Source organism: Hippichthys cyanospilos, chromosome 1 (genome assembly GCF_059441005.1).
Source record: "Hippichthys cyanospilos isolate Australia breed blue-spotted pipefish chromosome 1, RoL_Hcya_1.0, whole genome shotgun sequence".
Classification (NCBI taxonomy): Eukaryota; Metazoa; Chordata; class Actinopteri; order Syngnathiformes; family Syngnathidae; genus Hippichthys; species Hippichthys cyanospilos.
The window spans coordinates 13,745,906-13,770,359 of NC_142369.1; the positions used below are offsets into that span (position 1 = coordinate 13,745,906).

Here is a 24,454-nt window from a genome sequence, read left to right on the forward strand (position 1 = left end):
TCATTAAATTAAACTTTATTAAATTCGTTAGACCTTTACACTTGATAAGGACAACACCACGAGCTTTGCTAAAATATATTTCGAACTAGATCTGCGAAGATATATAAGAGAATTGAACGGCATAAAAGGATGCAAAAAAAAAGTCCTAATAAGTACCCTGTACGGAAAAACTATCAGAGGTAAACATCCAGATTCAGCCTTGAAGAAGCAACTAGGTGATTGGCATATGCAGTATGTATCCATTCCAGATAAGCTCTATACATTACACTTGCTGTGATTTGCTATACAACTGTATGACTTTACATGAATTGTTATGATCATACAAATAAGGGAGTCATCAGTGCAGTACATTCCAAAGGCCTCTGAGCTAACCCAATTTTGCAAATGAGATTAAACAGTTCACTGTGAAGGCAACGCAGGAGGTTTGTTAAAAAAAAAAAGTTTAGATAAGTCATTGTCAAAGCAGCACGTAGAATATGTCAAAGTACTTCACACAGGAAAAAAAACAAACTGTTGATTGGGTTGCCAAATCCTAAAACAGAATGTTGTTATAGACATTTAAAAATAACATGTTGGTCCATTTTGGCAAAAAAAAAAAAAAAAAAAGACAAATTAAAAAAAAGGAGCAGGATTGTCAGCAAGCAACCTAAATGTGAGTTTTCCACCTCTTCTTCCCTTAAGGCATTTTACGTTCTGTGAAGATGACGATGTCATTTGGTGCTTCTGTTTTCACTTGAACTGCAAAAAGACAAAGTTGAATTAATGTGAAAAAACAACTAAACAAATAATTCAAGAATATTCAAACTGGTGCTTAATGACTCAAGACTACTAAAACAGAAGTACCATGGTTGCCATGGCTACCACAAGGCCACAATTGTCCTCCCACGTAAATATTGAGAGGTTCTTTCCTCTGACTTACGGGTGACTTGAGCAGGACGCTGGGCTTCTGGGCCAGCGCGGGCTTCTTCATGAGGGCCGGTTTGGTGAACTTTGACGACATGGACACCAGCGAGGAGGGGTCAGCTTCGCCGTTGCCATCCGTGTCGGTCAGCTGGAGCTGATCCAGGGGCACGCCGGCCAGAGTGTAGTGTTGCTTCCTCAGCTCACCCAGACGCAGACGCTCGTTGTCAAGCTGAGACTCCAGCTCCAGCACCTTCACCTGCACCACCAGTGACACATTCAATCCACCAGAGGGCAGTAGTATGTCTAGCATATAGATCCCTAAGCAACAAAGTACAGTAATGTATATGCAGTTCTGCTGGTTGCTACATGAGCAATTCTTTTAAAAAATACAAAGTCACCATAAACACATCAACGGGGTCCATAATTAGCTCGGTTTTCTCAGGTCATACATTACCTGTGATTCCATTTCTTCTTTCTTCAACTTGATGAGCGACATCCCAGAAAAGTCCATAGGATCTGCACACGACAAAGAGCAACTGTATGGAGGCCCGTCATGCCCTTGTAGATATAAATGCCCAATGGGCCGGCATACCCTTGTCATCCAGGTCATCCTGGCCCATCCTGGTGGAGCCCACCACTTTGGCAGCCATTTCGTTGACAAGGCGAGAAGCCTGCTGAAGCACAGTCAGCCTCTTGCTGTGACGGTCTGCTTTCACCTGAAAACATTTTCACTTCAGTCAATGGGCCAGTTGCAATGCAAACACATACTGCATTTGAACACACAAGAACAGCTACTGAACTCAGGCATTCTCACACACAAAAATGCACACAAAGCGCCTCCACACAAAACAATATTTGTACAGTGGCTTATTCTTATTATTGGCATTACCTTGGATGCGGCGACCAGCTGTGCAGTGCTGGCAGCGATCTCGTGGGAGCAGACGATCAACTCTTCATATTTTCCCGTATGCAGCACAACCTTGTCAGCGGATTCCCTGTTGGCAGCCAGGTGGAAAAGACCCAATTGGTTCTCTCAGCTAATCGAGAGGACACGTTGTCAAGATGAAACCTACACCATCTCTGTGGCCCCCCAGCCCACGGCCTTAGCAGCAGAGATCAGGCCCTCGGTCCAGCGAGAGTTCCTAGCGTAGAACTCTCTGATTGAAGCCGCGCCCTGAATAAAAACTCATTTGGATTATTTACGGTACAATACAGCAAATAAAGGGCTCGCCGAGGCTGACGCCACTCACCCTGCCGCCCTCCACGATCTCCTTTTGCAATTCCGTGGAAGCGAGCACCAGCATGCGGATGGCCTACGCGAGACGCAAGCAAAATATCTCAGAACAGGACGAGAAAAGGTGAGTATGATTTTGTCAAAGTCAATCGTACCTTCATGAGGTCTGTGCAACTGTTGAGAATCCTGAAAGAAAAATGACACCCATGTATTAGGCACTGGTCTTGGGAGGTATGCTGTTATATTAAATATTAATAGAGAACATATTGTTGCTGCAATGATAGGATACAATTTGGTCAATATTTATGTCTTGTTAAAGGGAATCAATGTATTAATCTGGAGGGCCAGATTTAATTAGCTAATGTTAGCTCTTTGAAAATTGGATGATTTCTCATTTTATAGCTCCAAAAATGAAAAATTAACCAGCCAGCCAATTTAATTGGCCAATAATAATTCTCTGAACATTGTATTTCAGATGACTTTTTTGTAGTTAAACATATACTAAAAAGACAAGCATTGCAAACCAGATAATAGTCTACCGAGAATTCATATTCCAATGTATTATTATATTACGTTATGGATTATATGTATATGATAAGAACAGTTCTGAGTTCTGGAGAAAAATGGCAGCGGCATTTGCTTTAGACTCCAAATGAACAAACCTTTCATTGACCTCCAGTTTAATTCCTGATGTATCTTTCCGTGCCTGATTCATGACTTCCTGCAACAACATGGGGATAATCACATCACAGATCTATTCAATAACAACACCCATTCAACATGGCCACATCAGTAGATTGGTGACTCAAATTAGGCCATTGTGCCGCTGTGACCTATTCTCCTGGCCCTGCATCATCCTAGATGCATCCTTGCCAGTTGAATTCAGATAAGACCGTCGCTCAAATCTGATTGCAGGGTTAGGCGAGCCACCCATTTGTGCTGGGGTGGCCAAAAAAAATGATAAGAGTAGAGACCATTTTGGATAGATTAGACTTTCTACATCTGTGAGAGCTTTCCGGTATCCATTAATTAGAGGAAGACAATGCTCTTTGTAGATACTGCTGGAATAAATACTCCAAGCATTAAAGATAAAAGAAACATTTGAATGTTCGCCCAGAACTTTACAGTTGGTGCCGTGACCTGGATCTCTCTCCAGACACTTAAGAACCCCGCCTCTCTGCTTCCCTCACTAACACCGAACCAAAGTCAAAAAAAAAAAAAAAAACACGCATGCACGCACGCACACAAAATAATCTACAGCGGTTTTTGTACAACTACAGGAACTAATACTGTACTAACATTAATTCTGCGGACAGCCTCCTCGATGGCTGCAGAGGTGGCAGCCATTTCTTTGTCAACCAGATCTCCCAGCTCATCCTGGCGGACGTCCATTCCTTTGGGTCGCAGCTCCTATGCGTAGCAGCACAATTTCGGTTCACATGTTGACCCTCATGATGTCACGTGACACCACGCCTACTTGCCTGGCCCAGCTGTAGAATCTTGTGGATGATGACTTTAATGGAGGCTGGGTCCGCCCTGAGCAGTGTGCCCTTGGACTTGAGATCCTTCAAGTACTGCAAAGACTGAGTGGCACAACCTCGGCAGTTCTCAGTCAGGCCTGTAAGAAAGGCAAGTGACATTTATTTGCCACAAATAAGAAAATTAACAAGAATATTGTAGTATTAATCTTACATTACTATATGAGGGCACATTTGTTTCCTTGTATTTGTCATTGATTTTTTTTTTTTTGTCACCCCAACACACTGATCTCACTGACAAATCTCTCGAAGACTGTCGGAGCTATCTGTACTGAACCGAGAGGCCCAAATGATGTCACCGATAAGTCCATTGACACGGTGATAATCAAACTTGTGCCAAGTGCTGACAACCAAAAATTTTAGGTCGTAAAACATCTAGCATCTTGACTTCAAGGTTGTAAGCTTACAGTACATCCAGTATTTGTGTATCGCTTACGATCTGCATGGTCAGTGGGCGCCATGTGTGCTGTGGCGCTGCCATTGATGATAGTGTCAGCAGCCAAGTGAGAGAAGTGAGTCAGCGACCTTAGTAGAGCTCCAGCATCTAGAAATACAACAACACAATGTCACTTCACCCGAGCTATGGCGTTATTATTACTGCAATATACTCATCAGGTATAAGAAATTTACCCTTCATGTCTTTCACATAGTCCGCTTGGCCTTTTTTCACTTTATCAATAGAGGTCAGTGCCAATTCCGCTCGACTTATTAGGTAATCTGTGTGAAGAAGAAGAATGTTAAAATACTTTCAATTATTCACCAGTACAATAAATAGCAGGGCAGAGGGATTGAGTCTTGCTCCCAACAGTGGAAAAAATGCAAATAAAGGGTACTCCATTATTCAGGTTTATAACTGCCTAGCTCCTATTTGGCATCTAGCACAACATTTCTATTAGAAAATATTTTGAAAGCAACTTCTGGCATTGTTAGGGCAATTGACAAAAAAATTATGACTCGTGAGGCTTGAATATGTGGAATTCAACTGTAGTTGATCAGAGGGTAGCGGCGTGACCTGGGGAGCTGGTGCATCGGATATGGAGTGGATCATCCAGCTTGGCTACAGCATCTTGGATGATGTTCTCAGCTTCTGTCACGGTGCCCTGCAGCAATGCAAACTGTTCGTCCAGTAGCTTTTGCTTCAGCAGCTCCTCCTGTCTAGCCTGTGGACAACACAACGGAACACACAAATATTTGATTATTTGTGCAAGCTCATTCAAGCGTGGACAATTAGAAACGTCTTTCTGTGCAACGTGAGAGCTACTCTTAAAAGCATAAAGTTGACGACATTCCCCTTTCAACACAGAGCTATTCGAATGTTCTGCATGTCAAATATTGTCTGAAGGGAAAAATATTGTATCCTGTCCCACCTTCTCCTGCAATTTGGCCTGCAGCTCGCTAAGCTCCTTGCTGCTCTTGTCTTTCTCCTGCTGTACCGTAGACTGCTGCAGCTGCGCGCTCTGACGTACGGACGAAAGTTCTGCTTCCTTCTCGCTCACCGAGCGCATCAGACGCTCCTTCTCTGCCTGCAGAGCGACCATGGTGCTGTTGACTTGAGCAGAAGTCTGCAAGAGAGAAAGACAAAGCAAACATAGCAAAAGGTAATCACACTATGTACTGATGTCAAATTGCATAAAAAGTATTTGTGTTTATAAAAAAAGACTGGGAAAAGTGGAAATATTCGTTGATCTCTTTCACCTAACAGCAAGTGCAGACTGGGAGATGGAATGAAGTACAAAAGTGTAAACAAATTGTCAATTACTGCCATGAACTAACCAAAACAGAGAGTAACTGATTATCCCCGATTCCCCCGAGGGGTTTGTAATTGCATAAAGATGTCAAAAGTGGGCAACATTGTTATTAAAATGGAGGGACTCATAAAGCATCAACACCATGCATCAAGCTTTTATATAATCATGAATCCATGTTACATACACAGCAAGGTGCCTTTTGGCGGCAACTCACCAGCTCACTGCTCTGTAGGTTGGCATTGATGCGATTTATTTCTGCAATCTTCTCTGACAGCTCTCTTCTCAGCTTCTCCATCTCAAACTTCTGCTCCTCAATCTACAACAAAACCCTGTGTTTCAAAAATCAAACCAACGTGACGCTGCAAAGGGCTTCCTTGACAACAAAACACAGACCTTCATTTCTGCTTCCTGCCTTATCCGTTCCACCTCAAAGCTCAACTGTTGTTTGGTCCTCTCCACTTCCTCCTGAGTCTGCTGCGTGGCAGACAGCATCTTCACCGTGTCGGCACTCTGTCGGCAAAGGCGCACATTCCGTATTGTCACGCGGTTGATGACCAATGAAAATTCAGCGAAGAAGTATGTTGAAGCGATGATGCATCTCGACTAAGAGGCTAGGAGCGAGCGACGCACACTTTTAGTGTGGTGTTTTTGTTTTTTTTTTTTTAAATCATTTCAAGCCATTTATTTTAAAGGTGAGGTAAGATGAGTTTGAGATAATACTAAAATGTTTTTGGATTGTTATTTGTGATGACCTTAATGTTTCAATCACGTGTCAATCTCTGCACTCGGCGGTCAAAATCACTTTACGTAGCTCATGTTTACTTCATGAGTCTCAGTAAAAGAAGTACCAAAAATTACACTTTGTCTTTACTTTGAATAATGCAAGCATTTGGGGCTTTCAAAATAAAATGAATAATTGATTAACTTATTTTATGTGACTTATGTGACTGATTTTTAAACTACCGTTACTTATTCATCAATTTGTGGTGTGATCAGCTGTAAAATTAGTGATTGAACAGTTCTATGATTTCAATCATAATCGCCCTTTCAAAGAAAACCACATAAAAAAAAAAGTCACCCACCACAAAAATTAAACATAATTTGATGCATCTCGTTCAAATTATTACTAAAGACATCTAAAAATACTAACATGAGCTCTTTTATTACAAGGGAGGGCTTGGATTCTATTCCTTTGAAATTGGTGGGTGGAGCTTTACCGTTTGTATAAGGCAGGTCTTGGTTCCTATTACTTTCAAAATGGGGACATTTACTGTATGTAGCCTTTTTTGGGGGGTGGGGGGGTGGGGTGTATACCTTGCGAAGTAGTTCAGCATGACTGGCCACCAGCTCTGTGTGCTTCTCTTTCAGCTTAGTGTAGCGCTGCTCTGTGGCCTGGGCTCTTTCTGCACAAACAAACAAGCTTTCCCTGAATACGCTTAAGAAGCAGGATCAAGAACTTTTTATGCGCAAACATGTCCAGAGAACAGAAGGTCTTACGTTCCGCCTCCACGAAGGTGCTTTGCAGGTTCTCGTGCTCGGTGTTGCGGCGGCGCGCCACCTCCAGAGCCATGCGGAGCTGCTCATTTTCCACCAGGGCACGCTGCTTCTGGGACCTCTGCTCCTCCAACTCTGCCTCCAGGCTGTTGATCTGGGACTTCAGCTGCGTGATGTAGCGCTGGGCCTTGACGAGGGCAAACATTAACACATCACAGGAATTTACATTAAGTCTGTTGAGCCTTTGTCACCATAGATTACGAGAAACAAGCTTGGGACTTCTACTAATTAGAACAATTACAGTCAGCACAGTGGCGAGTTATATTTTTAATAATTTAGTTTTCAATTGTTATTCATATTGCTTTAGCTGGAGACCACATCAGAGGAAGCATTACACACAGGCTCGCCACATTCCACATGTAAGGATGAGATATTTAGCATCCGCCCAACAGATGTCCAAACAAACAAAGCAGTGGTGTCAGCGTTCCTCACCTCCGCTTTCACCTTTTCCAGTTCTGCTCGCAACATCTCCAAGTCTCGTTTGAGGCTCTCAATCTGGGCATCCCTGATACAAGACAACAATAAAACCATTTTGATGAACTCTCAAACCAAAAACTGCAGAGTAATGATCATATTTAAATTTACATCTTAATTCTCTCGATATCTTAGCATATTCTTGTAATATTCTAATTTCTGATCATGGGTTTTTCTATTACAACTTTCAACTGCTGTGAAAATTGTCTACTTTGTTTTGTTTTTAAAGTAAACAACATTCCTTCAGAATATTTTTGTTGTAATATTATAAGAGGTTTCTTCCTCAAAAGTATGACCCTAAGGAACTTGTACGTAGCTTCTTATATCAAATACATTTAGTTCCTTTATTTTCTTCCAATTCGATACTTGTATTCTAGAAGACTCCTTGCATCAAATCACATCAGGTGTGCCACAGAAAAAAAAAGGAATACTATTTCAATAAGTTAACAAATGTATTTAGTACAAAGAATGTGTGTGTGTCAGCAACCTAAAGTGACAGGTAGATCAATTAACTGTGCTTCCACTTGATGGCTTTTATCCTGAGAACCCACTTTTTTGTGACGTTTCTTCAGTTGTATGATACTTGAAGAAGGTGAGACTTACAAATTATTTGTGAGATGAAAGATTCACCTGTCGTCGAAACCACCATTGGGCGGTCCGAAAGTCTGATCGAAGATGTCGGGCTGTGGCGCCGTCTCGCCGACATCAATGAGTGGCTCGGGGTCATCGTCGTCGTCATCGCCATCGTCCTCGTCCGGGATGACCACCACCAGCTTCACGTGCTTGGCCAGCGACGCCGCATGCAGGAAGTTGGGCGGTGACTGACGACAGGATCAGATCAAAATTTATTTTAATATTTGAATGAGAAGCAAGTCAACCCCCCCCTCCCCACACACACACACACACACACACACACACACACACAGAAAAAAGGAAATATTGAAATATTGGAAACCAGATGCATTATCATTATATCACTGGTATTTAAAGACTTCCTGGTTTGATAAATCGTGGTATTCTGAGAAATATGTGAGCTGTCCACTATGTGAGTAAACTGTGATAAAATCTTACATCAGGCAGTCTGGGGATCTGGATGAGTCTCTTGAAGTACATCATCTCTCTGGCTCTGTTGAAGAAGGTCTTGAGGCTGTGGGGCACCAAAGTGCAAAAGAACACCCCACCATGTATTAAGTTAAAGCATGTTCAGGGATTTTTCTTTTTTCCAGGGTAAAAAATGACTTTTACAAGCAATTAAATTTTATTTGGTGTGTTTGACATATGTTAGAACATATTGTAGTTAAATAGCTGTGCAGCTATTCAGAGAAAAAAAAAACACTTTTTTTTTAAATCTATCTATGTTTTCAATGTAACGTGCCAAATGGAACATTTTTAAATGTTTCAGTAAATGGCAGTCTAATTGCCAATGTTGCCATTCATTCATTCATCTACACAGGCTTGGAGATCACACTGAGCAAGCAAAGTCTTGTATATGGCAGAGCTGTGCATAAAGCTGGTGAAATGAACCTCATTCATCCCAGATGCAAACGCTGCCTCATCTTGAATGAGTTTACAACGGGTAATAAATAACTGGCAAGTGCATTAGTGACTGGGAAGAGATACATTTCACATTAGCAAGTAACTATAGCTATGTTGCAATTTTTATATATTTTTTCTTTTGATTAATAAACTAATGGTGGAATGTAAACTATCAACCTGTTGGATACACATTTAATGATCAATTTGTGCTAATTTTATGACATTTGTTTGTTTTCTAGTGCCTAGCTTTCTGAGACTTCTGTGATGTAAAACATGCACCTTGGTTCAATTAAGGTTTGCTAAGCATTGTATTTTGTTGACTTTTGATAGGTTTTTCAGCATGTATTAAATTTTACTTAGTCTAATATTCATATTTCAAATAATCATCTTGTATTTCAGTGTCACACATGGTGAATACTCACACAACAATGGAGTAAGGGGATGGGGCTCAGTGGTTGTCAGGCTTATGTTGCACACTTTCTTTTATGTGAAACTGTCACTTGACACCACTTGCCCGACATGGCTGAACTTATAATATGTACCTCTGGAACTGGTCCCGGAAGCGATCCCGGTGTCCTTGTAAAGTGTCAGCAGGGAGACCTGAAATCCACCGAATGATGCATTCAACTTTGGACTATTTAATCGGTCATTTTGCATGTCCTTACATGCGTGCAGTTTAAACAGCAGCTTGACCATGAAGTGGTAGAGTTGACTGCAATCCTGGATGACCTGAATAAGTGGCGACAGTCGACACTGGCCCGACGTGAGCGTTGAGATAGCGATGGATGAGTTGAGCTGCCGCAAAACTGAGGGCAGCCAGAGTACGCATGCAAACACACATAATCAAACATTGATGAAGTCACATTCTTAATGCAAGTAAGATCGATGAAATCCCATGTTGAATTGTCAACCATGAGACTACAGTATGTCGACAATCTGATATGCTAGCAGTCCAAAATTGACAATCAATTTTTTTTTGTCCACTTGAGTCTTAAAGTATGGTCTAATGGTAAGAGAAAGTGCATAGTGCATGGTAGTGGTTTTAAATTAGTACAGTTTCTTTTAAAAGTACAGTAAAGTTGTATGTAACTTTAAAGTACAATATTTGCATTCAGTATTTTATAACTGTGCAAACATTGATTAAAGTACAACTATAAATTAATACATAGAAAATTATGTTTTGTATATTTATATTACACAATTATTGAAATAGGATTTTTAAGGTAAAATGTCAATTTTCCAATTTTAGGGTCTGATCAAAAATAGTACTGTAAATTGGGGGGGGGTAATAGGTCATTACCACAGCAACAATAGAGACTCCTTACAGCAAGACATTATTCTAAAAAAACAAATTTGACATGTTTTGCATGTGTGTGCAGACATAACAATAAGCATACAACCGTCAATCATCGTAGAGCTTTGGGGTGTTGTGACTGTTTTTTTTAAATTTCTGGTTTATGTTCGAGTTTTTTACAAAAGCATAATAGAACAATCATAATCAACAATCCCGAATATGAGAATTTTATGAATTTTACTTTATTAGGCCATATTCTTAATTTTGAATTGACATAAAATCTGGTTTCTATAACAAAAAGTAGATTATGATGTGAAAAATTCTTGTTTCAATAGATTCCCTCATGAAGAAACGACTAGAATTTTGAACTTTCCCATGTGCAAAATTTCTAAGGAAAGTTGGTAGCTGTGACAAATTCCTGGGCGTCTTCCATCAAAACTGAGTATGAGGAAACAGACTCAAATTCCTCTAATTGGCTGGCATTTCCTAATCAGATGCAGCTGATTTAGGGCAAAACAAAGCAGGAAACAAGATCAAAAGAGGCCACACGATAAAAACTCCCTTCCTCCCCTTTGCCCTTCCTCATCAAGCATTAGTGCAAGATAAATCATTATAGGTTTAGTGCATGAATAGGTAATGTCACAAAGCGACTGTTATGAAGCTGCAGCTCGGGTTTCTCATGTTTGGATGAGGAGGATTTTTTACCTGTCTCAGCCAACTTCAGCTCGACATCCATGTAATCAAACACCTCTACTGTGAGCTGGAAGCTGCCGGGGACAATTTGATAGCCTCGTTATGAGACGAAGGACACACAGAAGATGTGAAGTCAATCAATTAAACTGAATTAAAAGCGGCAGGTTAGTATGATTAAGATTGGAATGAAAAGACTCACACATTGTTGATGTCAGTCCCCGCTGTGCGCTCCAGCACCTCATCTGTAGCTTCCAAGTTGGTGGGAATTTCAGGATGCTGCAAGGAAGGACAAACGCGTGCTCTATTTCAATCCAACGCCAGACGTGTCATGTGAGTCAGAGCGCCCATTCACCTTGTTGTGAAACTTCATTTTGGTGCAGAGTAGCTTGGAATAGAGAGCCACCAGCTGCCCGTATCGGTCATGCAGGTTGCCCTGGAGAAATGCCATGAAAACGCAAAATTATTATGATGCTAAAAGTATTTCAGAAGACCGATTCCAGACCAGGGCTCCAAACCATGAGGAGTTAATCCCCTAAACACATTAAAAACATAAGGAAAGAAAACGCATTTTACGTATATCAAGAAATAAAATACTATCATAGACTATCAATTTGAGGACACAAAGAGACTCTTGATACCCAAATAAGATCCACAAGCGTGCTTGCTTCAAGCTGTTGGCTTGAATGTGAGAATTGTTGTAAAACGGCCTCTCCTTCACCTCATCTCTGCATTGGATCGATTTTAAAAGTCTTCACTGTCAGTCTACACATGTCTGAATGGTCTTGGATAAAAATATGTTTAAGACCGTTTGGTACCCCTGTGCTAATTCCAAACCTTATTGGCTGATTGAGCGTTTCCAAAACAAGGTCGAGACAAAGTGAAGCAGTATTCTGTTTGCATGCTGCTAAATTTCCAAGTTCACAAAAGAGTGAGCAGACGTCTAGACCTCTTTTCATTTAATGATTTTTCCGTTGCTTCTGTGAAGCACTATGGATTTTCCCTGCATATGAATGGTGTAATAGAAATATTCGTCTTGCCTGAAACAAACACTTACCCAAAGCTGCCCAAGTTCCACAATAGAACCAAAATGCCTCATGCAGTCTTGTAAAACCTGCAAAGAAACCCCAAATATACAGTATAGAAAATTGACTTTTTTTTGTAGTTTTGTGTTTTCAAAAAAGTTACAACAAGGGCCTTACATTGCGATGGCCGTCACGTAGGACTTTGTGCAGCACATGGCAGAACTTCCAGCTGAGGATGGAGCTGCTGGCCAGGGGGAAGCCCAGAGCGTAGGACCAGAAGGTGTAGGCCCCCTTCTCCCGGTGAGTGCCCAGGATGATACCTGGATGGTTCTCTGCTAAGGAAGTGCAAATGATTATAGAAGAACATTGATGGAATCCTGCTGCACTACCCTTTCATACAGCCCAAGCTCCAGGGAAGAATTCACCACTGGAGTAATTATGCACTGGCTTGAAGGATGTTCCCCCCCCCCACCCTTCAAAAATAAAGGATACGTCGTGCATGCTTCTCTTTCACAGGTGTTTCAGTGGAGTTGATGGCTTTGCTGATGCTGCTTAGCTGAAAAGGGAAGAGAAATGCTTTAAAAAAAATTATAAACAAAAACCCCTTTTTTTTTAATGTTTCAGATTCTGAGCTTGGACATTGGCATTTTTCTTAAGGTTAGGATCACCTACTGTAAATACCAGGAAATCTACAGTATTCTTGTATGTGTTCTTGCTGTTAGTTGTTATTTTTCCTTCCTTATTGTTTAATTTTCTAAGCCAATCACAGAGAAGTCTTGCGATTGCCAGCTGAGTCATTTTAGCGGTGTCTTGATCTGGACTACAAAAAAAAAAATGGTGTACAGATAAGTAACTGCAGAAAAATGAAGATTTGCATGATACGATGCATTGATGTTGAGTCAAACAATTCTGATGCCCATACTAGGAGATATTATCTTCAAAGCCCTGTATGGAGAATGAGACATCTCTGCAACTGGTCCAGCAGGACAAACAAGTGTCAACCATTATCTACAACATAGCCTTGTTGATTACCAAGAAATACATGCTTGTATAAAACCATTGTGGGCAGCCTCCAATTTTTCACGACCTACCTATTCAGCATGTAGCCAAAAAAAAAAAAAAAAAAATCGGTTTTGATTTTTAAAAATGTGTGCATCAAAATGAAATAATCTGAAACTTTAAAATTAACTTTAAAACCATTAACTACAAAATTCCAAAATACGTAATTAAATAGAGTAGGAAGGAAAGAGAAGTTGTCAAGACAGTTGCCAAGCTATTTTAATTAGTTGGCAACGTGTATTTGTATGTTTTGTTCCCGTTTTAACCCTGGCACAGACTGTGTGTGAATGCTCATGCAAAGTAACATCCACATCAGCAAGGTATTATATAAAACCCTCATCCAGTCAAGGCATTAATCCACATGTGGCTTTAATCTCTGCTTTATCTCCTCTCCTTCATAAATGTTAAAACAACTCACAGCATTTTTACATGACTAGTTCATGAAATCTAATTTACATTCATTGCAAAAGACATGTTAAGCAAACATGCCACAGCACGTTTCTTAGCAAATATCTTTTGAGGTGGTGTCGTACACATTCTGGCTTTTGGGGTCTCAAATTGAAACAAGATCTCAGACTCCGAACAAGAAGGCTCTTCGACGACAGGGAAACATATATCTTGAATTACAAAACAACATCCGTGAGAGATCAATGATGGGGAAAGAAACAGGGTCAAAGTACTGAAACTTAAAAAAGGTTTAGAAGATAGTCTAAGTCAGGGGTGTCAAACTCATTTTAGCTCCGGGGCTGCATGGAGAAAAATCTATCCTCAAATGGGCAGGGCCGGTAAAATCATTCTATGCATCTTAAAAAATGTGTCAGTTATAGTATGTTGATTTATTTCTACATGTCGGCTTGATCCCAATTCCTAGCGAATGGCAGGAGTCAACTGTAAATGTAATGTTGAAAAATTAAAATAAATAAATAAAAATGAAATAAAACAATTTTTTTGGTCTTCTATACACGACAGAAGACGTTGAAAAACTCAAGAAGTCATAACGTCAAGTCAAAGACATTGGCGCTATGAGCTAGGAGGATTTTAGCTGCGCTAAGCAGTAGTAAGACAAAGAGATGCTAATGCTAGCACGAATGTTCCACTTTCTGTCACTGATCGGAAAGCTATTTGGCAAAAGCATGGCAACTGGTCACTTCCGGCTTGTAAGTTACAGTGGTGATCTTAGTAAGAATTTTTGTGTATTGTCCACCGTTGTCAGGCACGTGGAAGCCTGTGAAGACAGACAGAGTCTGTGGTGGAACCGTTAGCGTCAGAGATTTGTGCAGTACCATACCTTGACAGTATAACTGACCAGTGGCTGATATATATATATATATATATATATATATACATATATATATATATATATATATATATATATACATACATACATACATATACATACATATACATACATATACATACATACATATACACATAAAAACATTCAAGCATGATTCAAAAACTTATGTTGTTAGGCTAACTACAGTATATGCAAACATGGTCGGTAAACATTCATTGCTAATTATTAATATCCAGGGATCCCAATTTTCTTGAATACATATCAAGAACAGAGGAGCATCTGTAGTAATTTGCAATAAGAGGGTCAATACAACAGCCCCCCTCCCCACACACACACACACACACACACACGCACGCACACACACATCCCCCCAGACATGCCAGTGACGCAAACTGAATGCCCGCGCCCGCTCGCTTACACGGGATGGGTTTGGCAGGGCAGTGCGGGGACTGGTGTGACAATGAGGGGCTTGTTGGTTGGGGAGGAGGGGGAGAGGAAAAGAGGATGAATACTTGGGTTGCACGCTGAGGAGGAGCTGGTGTGTAGAGAGCGGGGTGTTGGCACATAGAGACTTGCTTGACAGATGGTCGCGGAGAAGCAAAGCTACATGGAAACTTGTATTGGAAAATGATTTCTAACAGTTTGATAGCTGAAGATAAAAGTAAACGAACACAGCAGGGAAAACCCATTTTTTAAACCAGGCAAGTGTCACACTGCAGCGTCACTCACACTATTGTGGAGCTACACTCACCACTCTGCTGTTGCCATGCCGACCCCAGATTACTGACTTTATGGCTCAAAATAAACCAAACGTACCACGGCCTCGTTACTTGACAGATTTATTGTGAAACACACAAACTTGTTTGGAAATAATGCTGTATTTCTGAAATTTTGCTCATAATGATCGTTCTACTTGACTATAATGCCCTTGCATGTGGGGGAAAAAAAAAAAAGGAGCCACAGTCACTAAGCCACTTTTAGTGATGAAAAATGGTAAGAGACAGGTCGACGCAGTGGAAGACTGGTTAGCACGTCTGCCTCACAGTTCAGAGGTCCCGGATTCAATTCCAGCTCGCACCACCTTCCTGTGTGGAGTTTGCATGTTCTTTCTGTGCTCGCGTGGGTCTTCTCTGGGTCTTCCGATCTCCTCCACATTCCAAAAATATGCATGCTAGGTGTATTGGACATTCCCAGAATCCCTTAGGTGTGATTGTGAGTGTGAAGGTTTGTTTGTCCCTGAGTGCCCTACAGGCTGGCAACCAGCTCAAGGTGTCCCCCTCCCTACTGCCACAAGACGGCTGGGATAGGCACCAGAAAGCCAGCGACCCTACTTCAGATAAGCAGCGAAAGAAAATGAATGGATGGATCTAAAGCAGTGGTTCTTAACCTGGGTTCGATCGAACCCTAGGGGTTCGGTGAGTCGGACTTAGGGGTTCGGTGGAGCCTCCACCGCAGAGGTCCACCCCTCACTCTAAAAAAAAATCATATTTTATTTTTTTACTAAAGCAGGGTTCGGTGAATGAGCATATGAAACTGGTGGGGTTCAGTGCCTCCAACAAGGTTAAGAGCCACTGATCTAAAGCAAGTTATGCACAAGCTATGAATAGCTATTTTGTTGCACAAGTTATGAATGATACATTTATGTTAAAACTGACATAAAATCAGGCCAGGTGGCCCCGCCCCACTATTTAAGAAGCACTGCCCTAAGGCATTTTGCAACAAGGCTTTTTTTTTTTTTTTGCTTAATTTTATTTTTAGGTCAGATTAAAACAATGTTTTTTTTAATTCTCATATTTCAAAGGAATTTCAAAGGAAAAATCTGTTTTGTTACAGTCAATCATGCATATTTTAAATATTTATACTGTCTAGTGGCGAAAAAAAATTCCGTGATTACAAAATGCAGTCCACAAGCTCACATATCATTGTTTCACAAAACATGCAACGTGATAAAGCCACTATTTGGCACATCTTTTTGGAGCGTACTCAAATCCACAGAGAAGCGGAGGGAGCAACTGAGAGAGAGGGAAAGCCTTAACTAATCTCCCACTCCCACCAGAAGGTAGGTTGCCAGCTTACATTACTGTCGCCAAGCGCTGCTTCATGCCTCGTACTGTACATCATCACCTGTGAGCGATGGCAGTCAGTCCGCATGCAAACCATCTGGCTCTTGTTCCGTTCTGTCAGGAATGCCCATTAAAAATTTAAAACTGCTGCTGCCTCAACGTGAAGAGATGATAGTGTGGCTGGTTATCAGCTTAAATCAAGACACAACAGCAAGGAGAGCTGGCTAACAAACAGCTCTGATTGTCACCAATATTCAACAATATTCTGATCAAAGTCAAGTTAATAGTTGACAATTATCTTTTCAGCACCTTAGTACTGTACCGTCACCAGGCTTTTTTTCTTGCAACACTGACCTGTTTCACAAGCAGATGACAAAATGGTTATTTACAATTGTTTCTCTATTTAATAACATGCTTCAAAAGAGTTCCATACTGTTAGGCATGGGTCATTACCAGTTTACCGTAGTTTGAAAGAGTTAATGTTCCAATTAATGCTCAAATTGTCAGTCATGTTTGATCTTTTGTTTTCTGAGGGGACTTCTCAGCAGCTACAAAAATAATTGGCTTGATGTAATTAACGAGTCACTTCTATAAAGGTGATGACAACACGCCGGCACCACTTTACTTTTTCTGCTTCTCAGCTGTGCATAAAGGGGAGCTGTGAGCAGTTACACAGAGACACATGATGAGCAATTGCACTAACTCCAGCATACTTACTGATTTCTTTCAGTCTCTTTCAGTACCGAATAGATATTTTGTTTGAAAAATAAAGTGGCTGTGTTCAATGAAAAATATGCTCCATTTATTTAACCTATTATTCAAAAAGGGACATTTTAGAGGTGTAATTGAATTATTGTGTATTTTTTCTCATGGTTGTCATACCTTCAGACCCCAATTTAGGCTCATGCCAACCTGTACAGGTGGTAATGTCAGTCAGAACAGTCTTGTTTATCTGTGTCGATGATATTGCAAATGAAATGTGGATTTATGAATGAACAAAATTATTAATGTCTCAGAAATGTAAAGAGTTCCTATCAGAATATTTTACAAACAAACTTAAGAGGTCTAGGTTCTCCACCTCTCACCCAATCAGCTGTATCCCACCCAGGGAACGAAGTAAAAAGGACAGATGGTTCTTATTGTGACAGTAACACGTTTCCCATTTGTATTCATGTAGTTATTTATTTGTCATTTTGCTGTGTGCGTTGCGTGAAATAACCTTTGTCAGAGCATGTTTTGGAAACAACACTGTCATAAAAGTGTACATTGACTGATCCGTTCATGTTATGTGTGGACACAGAACCATGACGGCACAGAAACTGTCCACACAAAACACCGCTTTTAACTCAATGCATCACTGCCCCTTTTAATTAACAGGAAGAGGCCAAAGGCATTAACGGCGCTGTTCTCGACTGTACTCCAACTCAAACACTGTTTATCTACTACCTTCATGCCCCACCCCCCATCGCCTCGCCTCATGGGCACTCGGGCAACAACAAGCAAAGGAAAGCAAACATTGCACCCACACGTAATATATACTGTATAGGGAGGCTTGATGCTTCACCTTCACATGAGTGTAGAGCAGCACTGCAGTGAAAATGGACTGCATGAATCAGCAACTTGATCACAAGACAACTCAAGCGACCTCCCACACGTCCAAAAATATTCTTCATTTCCGACTTGGTTTATTCGGTCACGCTCGTAACTAATACCCGTTCCCCTTGAATGGAAACTGTATTAATATGGTCCAGGCCCACAGTTGCGATTCTTCAAGTATAATATGAGTACACACAAAAAAGATGGTCACAACTGTACAGTAAGGTGCTGTAATATAAGCTGTTTTATTTAGCAGAGAATAAAGAAGAGATAGCTATGTGTATTTTCACATGCTCTGTCTGCATGTGTTGCTACACTGCTTGTGTTTAGATATCCTTTGCTTATATGGTTATAACTAGAGATGTTCAATATCGCTTTTTTCAAACCATACACCAGTTAGGGCTGTCACAAATAGTTGATGTTGTCAATGACATTGATTATGTAAATTAGTCGGCGGTGTTTTCCCATTGTCATCTAGTCCCTTTATAGTCGCCCCGGAACAGGAATCAGACACGTTTGGCAGGAGGAATCAAAGCACTGATCTTGTAACATATAGCAGTGCATGAGCAACCAAAGGCTCAGGATCTTTCAGTTTGCAAGCTAGCAGTGATATCCCTGCTCAATTCAGCTCTCTTCATGCAGAACCGACTGGTTTTTACGTCATGCACCTTTAGGGAGCTTTTGGACATTGGAGTGCAAAATTACAATCATTTTATTAACTAGCTTCACCTCATCTCTGAGCTACAGAGAACACCTGACGTGTCGCAGTCTAAAAGCTAACATCGCACTGGTTCTCTCTGCCCAACATTTTTCTCACTCATGTGCGATCACTGGCGAGCAAAACTGATAAATTGTGTCTTCGGATTACACGACACAAGAAATTTATGGACTACAATGCTATGTTACTCACCGAAAAAAGGCTACACAGTGGAATACCCGAACGGTCCGTGCTGTCAAACTAGCTGGACGCTACTCTGTGACCCGGGTAAGACAAAAGGGGGAGCACAGGGTATTTACTTGTACTTAAACTTGATCATACTACTGGACTGGTACATATCAACCAAAAATTCTTGTTAATTGTTTTACTCAAAGGTTGTGAATGTTTTACAGTACAAATTCACTATTCGTGCTTATCCTAAGTAATGTAACAAGTAGCATTTGGACTCTTTAAATATTGACTTCAATTTTGTTTAAATCGTTTTACTTTATGTAATTTAATATTTTCATTTCAATTTATGAGTGTGTTGAATAAAAATACACAAGTTCTTGAGTTATGTGTATTAAAATATATGATATTGTCTTTCAGGTGAAGGAAAGGGCTTAAGATGTTATTTGGAATCTGCAACAGAGCTTGAGCTAACTTAGGAAAACTTGTCCCGATTAGTTGACTAATAGAAAAAAATATGTCATCACTGATTCATCGACTATTGAAATAATCAGTAATGACAGCCCTAATGCTAGTATGAGTAGTCATTCTAAGTACTCTACCCCCAAAGCATTATTTTCCTTAATTGTTGCATTCTCATCATTTTTGCTTATTCTGCGCTCTAATCACCGCCCCTGCCCGAGCAGATAAAAATGTCTCGTGAGATGGATAATGATGATAACAATGTCGAGCAAGAGTAATTACATGCAGACCTTATCAACGTTTTTTTAGTTTTATTTTTGTTCTGGGGTTGGGGAGGAGAGATTTTGAACTGAGTCGGCCAAGTAGACAGCAAAGTTTCATTTATTCGTTACAACTTACAAAGTTTTACCGTAGAAAATGTTCAAGTGGCAAACATGTGCGTTTGGGAGAACAGAGCCGGACAATCAACGTCTGTAGTAAATAATTCACCGGCAGGCGGAACTGTTATTATAAGTACTGGTTTCCCGCATGAGCCTATTTGATAAGAGGAAAGGGTGTTTGGTTTGTGTTTAGTCTCTTCACACAGTTTTACATTTTAACGTCAGTAAAACGCCATTTTTGGCTCCTTCATTCACTCCACTGGGATAGGGTCCAACGCCTTGCGACCCTCGTGAGGATAAGCGGTCAAGATGATGGGTGGATGTTTCGTGGCTGACCGGCATTTGAATGATGTCATGGAGGGGGCAAGGCAGTCATATGGTGAGAGTTGTGGCTTCACTCAGAGATGTTTCACTTCATGGTTAGAAATTAGAGTACTATAAAATCTCTTATTTTAATAAGAATTTAAATCACCAATGTGTGAAATGTATATTATATGCATATATTTCACAATGATATGGACTCTTTAAATAGTTCTATTCCCTTGATTTTACGATCACATTTATAGTACATTTTGACTAAGTGGCCATAAAATGTTTCACTTGCCCTTTTAGAAGAACCACATAAAATAACTAAATAAAAAGTAAGACTCGTAAGTTATGGCCACTCTTAAGTCAACGTTCCTGTGTATTTTTATACCTTCAGACATGTATGTCAACAACCCACCAAGGCCAAAAATCCTAACTTGGGCAAGCGTCAATCTGCCCCACTCCCAAAGTGAGGTAAAAAATATGAACAGCTAGCTATTTTCCACAAGGTATGAAAGTTAAATTAATGCTAAAACTGATTTTATATCAGTATATAAATTATGATTATAAGTGACTGAGAAAAAAATGATACACAGGCGCGCACACACACACCTCTTGGTTGATTCAACATTTTGTCATTACCTTGGCCTATTCCACTCACTTGCATTGCTAACAAGCACCTACAGGTATGTAGTTCTTTATGTAATATCCCAGAAGTGTCAGCAAAATTTACTTGATGGAGTATACAAATAAAATTTGATTGATTGATTGACTGAAAAAAACTAAGTAATTCCCCCAGTAAACTACAAACCTGAGAGAACAGTAATAATGGAGACGCTTGCTGTACCTCATCTAAAAAGTGACAAATGCGGTGGAAGGAGGAGGAGAAGAGCTGGCAAAACAGGATCAACTAGCTCAGCACCATGATAGTGTCAAAACGTCTGCATGTTTCCTTTCAAATGCCCTATTTATTTGACTTCAAACAATGTCATGGACTCATGTGCCAGTCCCAAGTCATGGCGTGAATACAGTCACTGTGAATTTTTCATATCATTTGCCAGCATAACATAAGATGACATAAGACCTTCAGCGCTACAGTTGAACTTACTTGGACAACTTCAGAGAAAAATATATTGAGGCATTTTGAAATACAAGTAAGGCCTCCTTTTGGGCCAATTAAAAGACAGAATGTCCTCTATTCCGGGGTTAGAAAAACGTAAATGACACGAGTTGTCCACTTAAGGTTAATGAAAACATACTAGCCCTTCATTTTAACTGAATTTGGGGCAGTTAAAAGACAAGTTAATGCTCAACTGTGGGTCAACTATAAATTATGATTTCAATCTATTTTGAAACCAGTAATATAACTAAGCCTTTCTTGGGGCAAGTATAATGGACCTCAGTCTTACATGTTTTACTTTAAAACACACACAAACAAAGACATGCAAGCCCTTAAGTTTTTGAGTGAAATATTTAAAACTATTTTCTTCCTCTATATTGATTCAATTTAGATGGACATGAGGTCTCTATTTTGGTTCAAAAAAAGGTTCCGTATTTGTATTCCTAAAAAGTATACTTCATAATGTAAGCCACTGTCACACTGAAAAACATAAAAAAAATAAAATACAGTAATAACAAACAAAGGGGGATAAAACTGTGTTTTAATAAGTGAATGGTATTGCACATTAAACTTAAATGAAAATTGTCATCAAATATTTAAAACCAAACCACTTCAAATAATAAATGCAAACATAAAGTGAAATACAACTGAACTGTACATTATGCAGCGAGAAGATTTAATTTTGGGATTCATTTGCATTGCAGTGAAAGGAGCAGTCGTTTAAATGGTAAATAATAAAATTAGACCCCCCGCCCCCCCTTCTTTTTTGGGTCATTTAGAACAGGTTTTTCCTCCATCGCTAAACACGAACACAACTTTGGGGTCAAGTAAAAGGAATGCTAGCATTCCATTTTGAGTCACTTAAAACAAGTGTCTTCCATTTTGAGTTTATGAAAACATAAGCGAGCCCTCATATTTTGTCAATTAAGACACAACTGGACCCCGTCCCCAGTTAGGGTATTCCATCACATTCCCCCCCTCAACTTGGGGTCATTTAAGATCCGGGCAAGGCCTCCTTATTTGCATTAATCAAAGCACAGGTGAGCCCACCATTTTAGAAACAAAAAACAACACAGACAAACCCGTCCACTTTCGGTCAATTAAACCTCACCTTGGAGTTAATTAAAACACAAGTGAGCACCTTGTCGGAGCGTGGTTGAAAAATACAAGTTATTGAGCATCACTGGGACAACAAACACAAGCGCACAATTCGATTGAAAAAGCCCCAACAAAGAAAATTAACATACTGTATGTCGTCCTTACCTGCTGCTTGTCGAAATGTTCCCTCTCGGCTCCGAGGCTGGCCTCAGTACGCCTGGTCTTCACCCGCGTCGAGAGGCTGTTCATCCTCCACTTCCGATGGGGACTCAAACGTCCCGAATCCCCATAAAAATATTGCTCGGTAAAAAAAAAAAAAAAAAAGACAAAGGTGCGCACACAGAGGTTCTCCTCGCAGTGCGCACTCTTATTTGTCGATGTCGTCGTCTTTAGCGAGACCGTAACATTCCCAGTCCGCCACAGCGATGATGAAACGCGGCCAAAAGTAGGAAACAGCCGGTCTGCTTCGTTCAGAGTCCGGATGATTCTCCTCCCCCTCCAAAAGGTGGATGAATCCAACATGACGTCATTTGGCTAACACGTGCCGCCCCCACGCCCGATTTAAATTTCTCGATTTTTAAAAAAAAATTATTTCGACAATTTCATTTGAAATATATTCTTGTATTTTTGATCCGAATAATAGAGAAGAGTACTTTATTTGAAAAAAGAAAAAAACATCCTCGCGCTACTAACGATGACGTCATTCGCCTCGCTTATTGTTAGGTAAACTGTCCACCAACAACAACCATTTCGCTAGATTTATTTTGTTGAAAATATTTGTGATCCACTATCAACGCTTTTACAACAGCGGTAAACCTCACAACTTGTTACTTCACATGTATTATTCCTTGTTTCCAGGCAGAATTTACAATGACATCCAAGTACTACATTCGCATATGATGGTCACTCAAACAAGGAGTTTTGAATAGACAAGTGGTTGTACATGCACAACAATTTCATTGAAGATTACATTTTCAATTGGTGCGTAATTGTTAAATGGACAAGGCGATTAGCTGTTGAGTAGCCCGAGGTGCCGGTCTCCGCCCAAAAACAAAACAAAACGCCATTATTGAATGATATGTTGGTCCGTTTTTGGCTCATCTGAGTGCCAGATACTTGACTATATAGCATATAATGGTCAATAAAGATAAAAGTACATGTCTATTTCGGGGGAGTATTGGCCAAATAAAACTAATGAAATAAACCAAGTACTCCTAACTACATTGTCTTTTGGGTCCGCTAAGTTCAAGAACATATTCATTAAAGCTTGCAGGTGTACCTAATGAAGTGTCCCATGAGATGACAGCCTTGTGAGTGAACACGTCAGACTTGAATTTCACGTTACTCGGTTGTGGGGTGGAGCAACCCCCATGACATGCAGTTTGTTCCCGGCTGGACGCGGGTCAAGGAAGTACACTACTCATACACACAGGTTCCAACTGGCTTTGTCACATTTTTCCCAGCAGTGCAAGCAGTGTGTGACATACCGGTGGTAAATTATGACACCTAAATGGACAAATGTTAATTTTCGGCTGCTTGGAGATTGGCTATGTGGCAATGAAGTTGCTTTTAATGTGCTGCCAAATGTTTTGAAAATGCATGCCCATCACTTTGATTATTTTGAATGCGATGCAGTAGCAACATGTCTAGTTTTGGTCATGAAGAAAGAAAATAAAGCGATTCTTTGGCAGAAGCAATGGAAAGTGAACAGGGAGGTATTTGCAAAGTAATACTGACACCTAAAGGCAGATGACAGATATTGATTGAATAAAGAATTTGAAGGTCTCGCTCCACCAGTCCAGTTACGTCATTCTCAGCCTCACTACACCTGCTCTACTCCCCTGCCAATCAGCACTAAACATCAACAGCTGCTGCAAATCACCTGGTCTCTCCCGTCCAGTACTTGCCAAATTGTCTCTATGCATCACGCCGAGCTTTACAGCACTACTCACCCTTGTCTGTTTGCTTGTGTTCTGACCCAGCCTGTACCCGATCATCCACCAGCCCGTTGACCATCCTTGCTTACCCGTTTTCTGACCTAGCCTGTTCCTGACCATCCGCCAGCCCGCCCACTAACCCTGCTTGCCTGTGTCTTAACCCTGCCTATCCCCGACCATCCGCCAGCCCGCCCACTAATCCTGCTTGCCTGTGTCTTAACCCTGCCTATCATTATATCATTATATATATATAT

General features: G+C 40.5%; 1 protein-coding gene across 1 annotated transcript; it reads right to left on the reverse strand.

Annotated features, from left to right (window-relative positions):
* Positions 1 to 22,760, reverse strand: hip1rb (huntingtin interacting protein 1 related b). The gene is made up of 31 exons (XM_088416950.1): positions 22,429 to 22,760; positions 12,489 to 12,552; positions 12,174 to 12,316; positions 12,029 to 12,085; positions 11,327 to 11,407; positions 11,174 to 11,250; positions 10,987 to 11,048; positions 9,653 to 9,793; positions 9,530 to 9,587; positions 8,523 to 8,598; positions 8,082 to 8,272; positions 7,410 to 7,482; positions 6,921 to 7,104; positions 6,738 to 6,826; positions 5,817 to 5,933; positions 5,638 to 5,739; positions 5,043 to 5,237; positions 4,688 to 4,835; positions 4,306 to 4,392; positions 4,112 to 4,219; positions 3,619 to 3,755; positions 3,437 to 3,547; positions 2,800 to 2,858; positions 2,293 to 2,323; positions 2,154 to 2,216; positions 1,977 to 2,077; positions 1,793 to 1,898; positions 1,496 to 1,619; positions 1,358 to 1,419; positions 920 to 1,159; positions 1 to 738 (listed from the first exon to the last, which is right to left on the reverse strand). The coding sequence occupies exons 1-31, from the start codon at positions 22,510 to 22,512 to the stop codon at positions 730 to 732; spliced, it is 3,180 nt and encodes a 1,059-aa protein (XP_088273076.1). The 5' UTR covers positions 22,513 to 22,760; the 3' UTR covers positions 1 to 729.
* Positions 22,761 to 24,454: the final 1,694 nt, after the last annotated feature.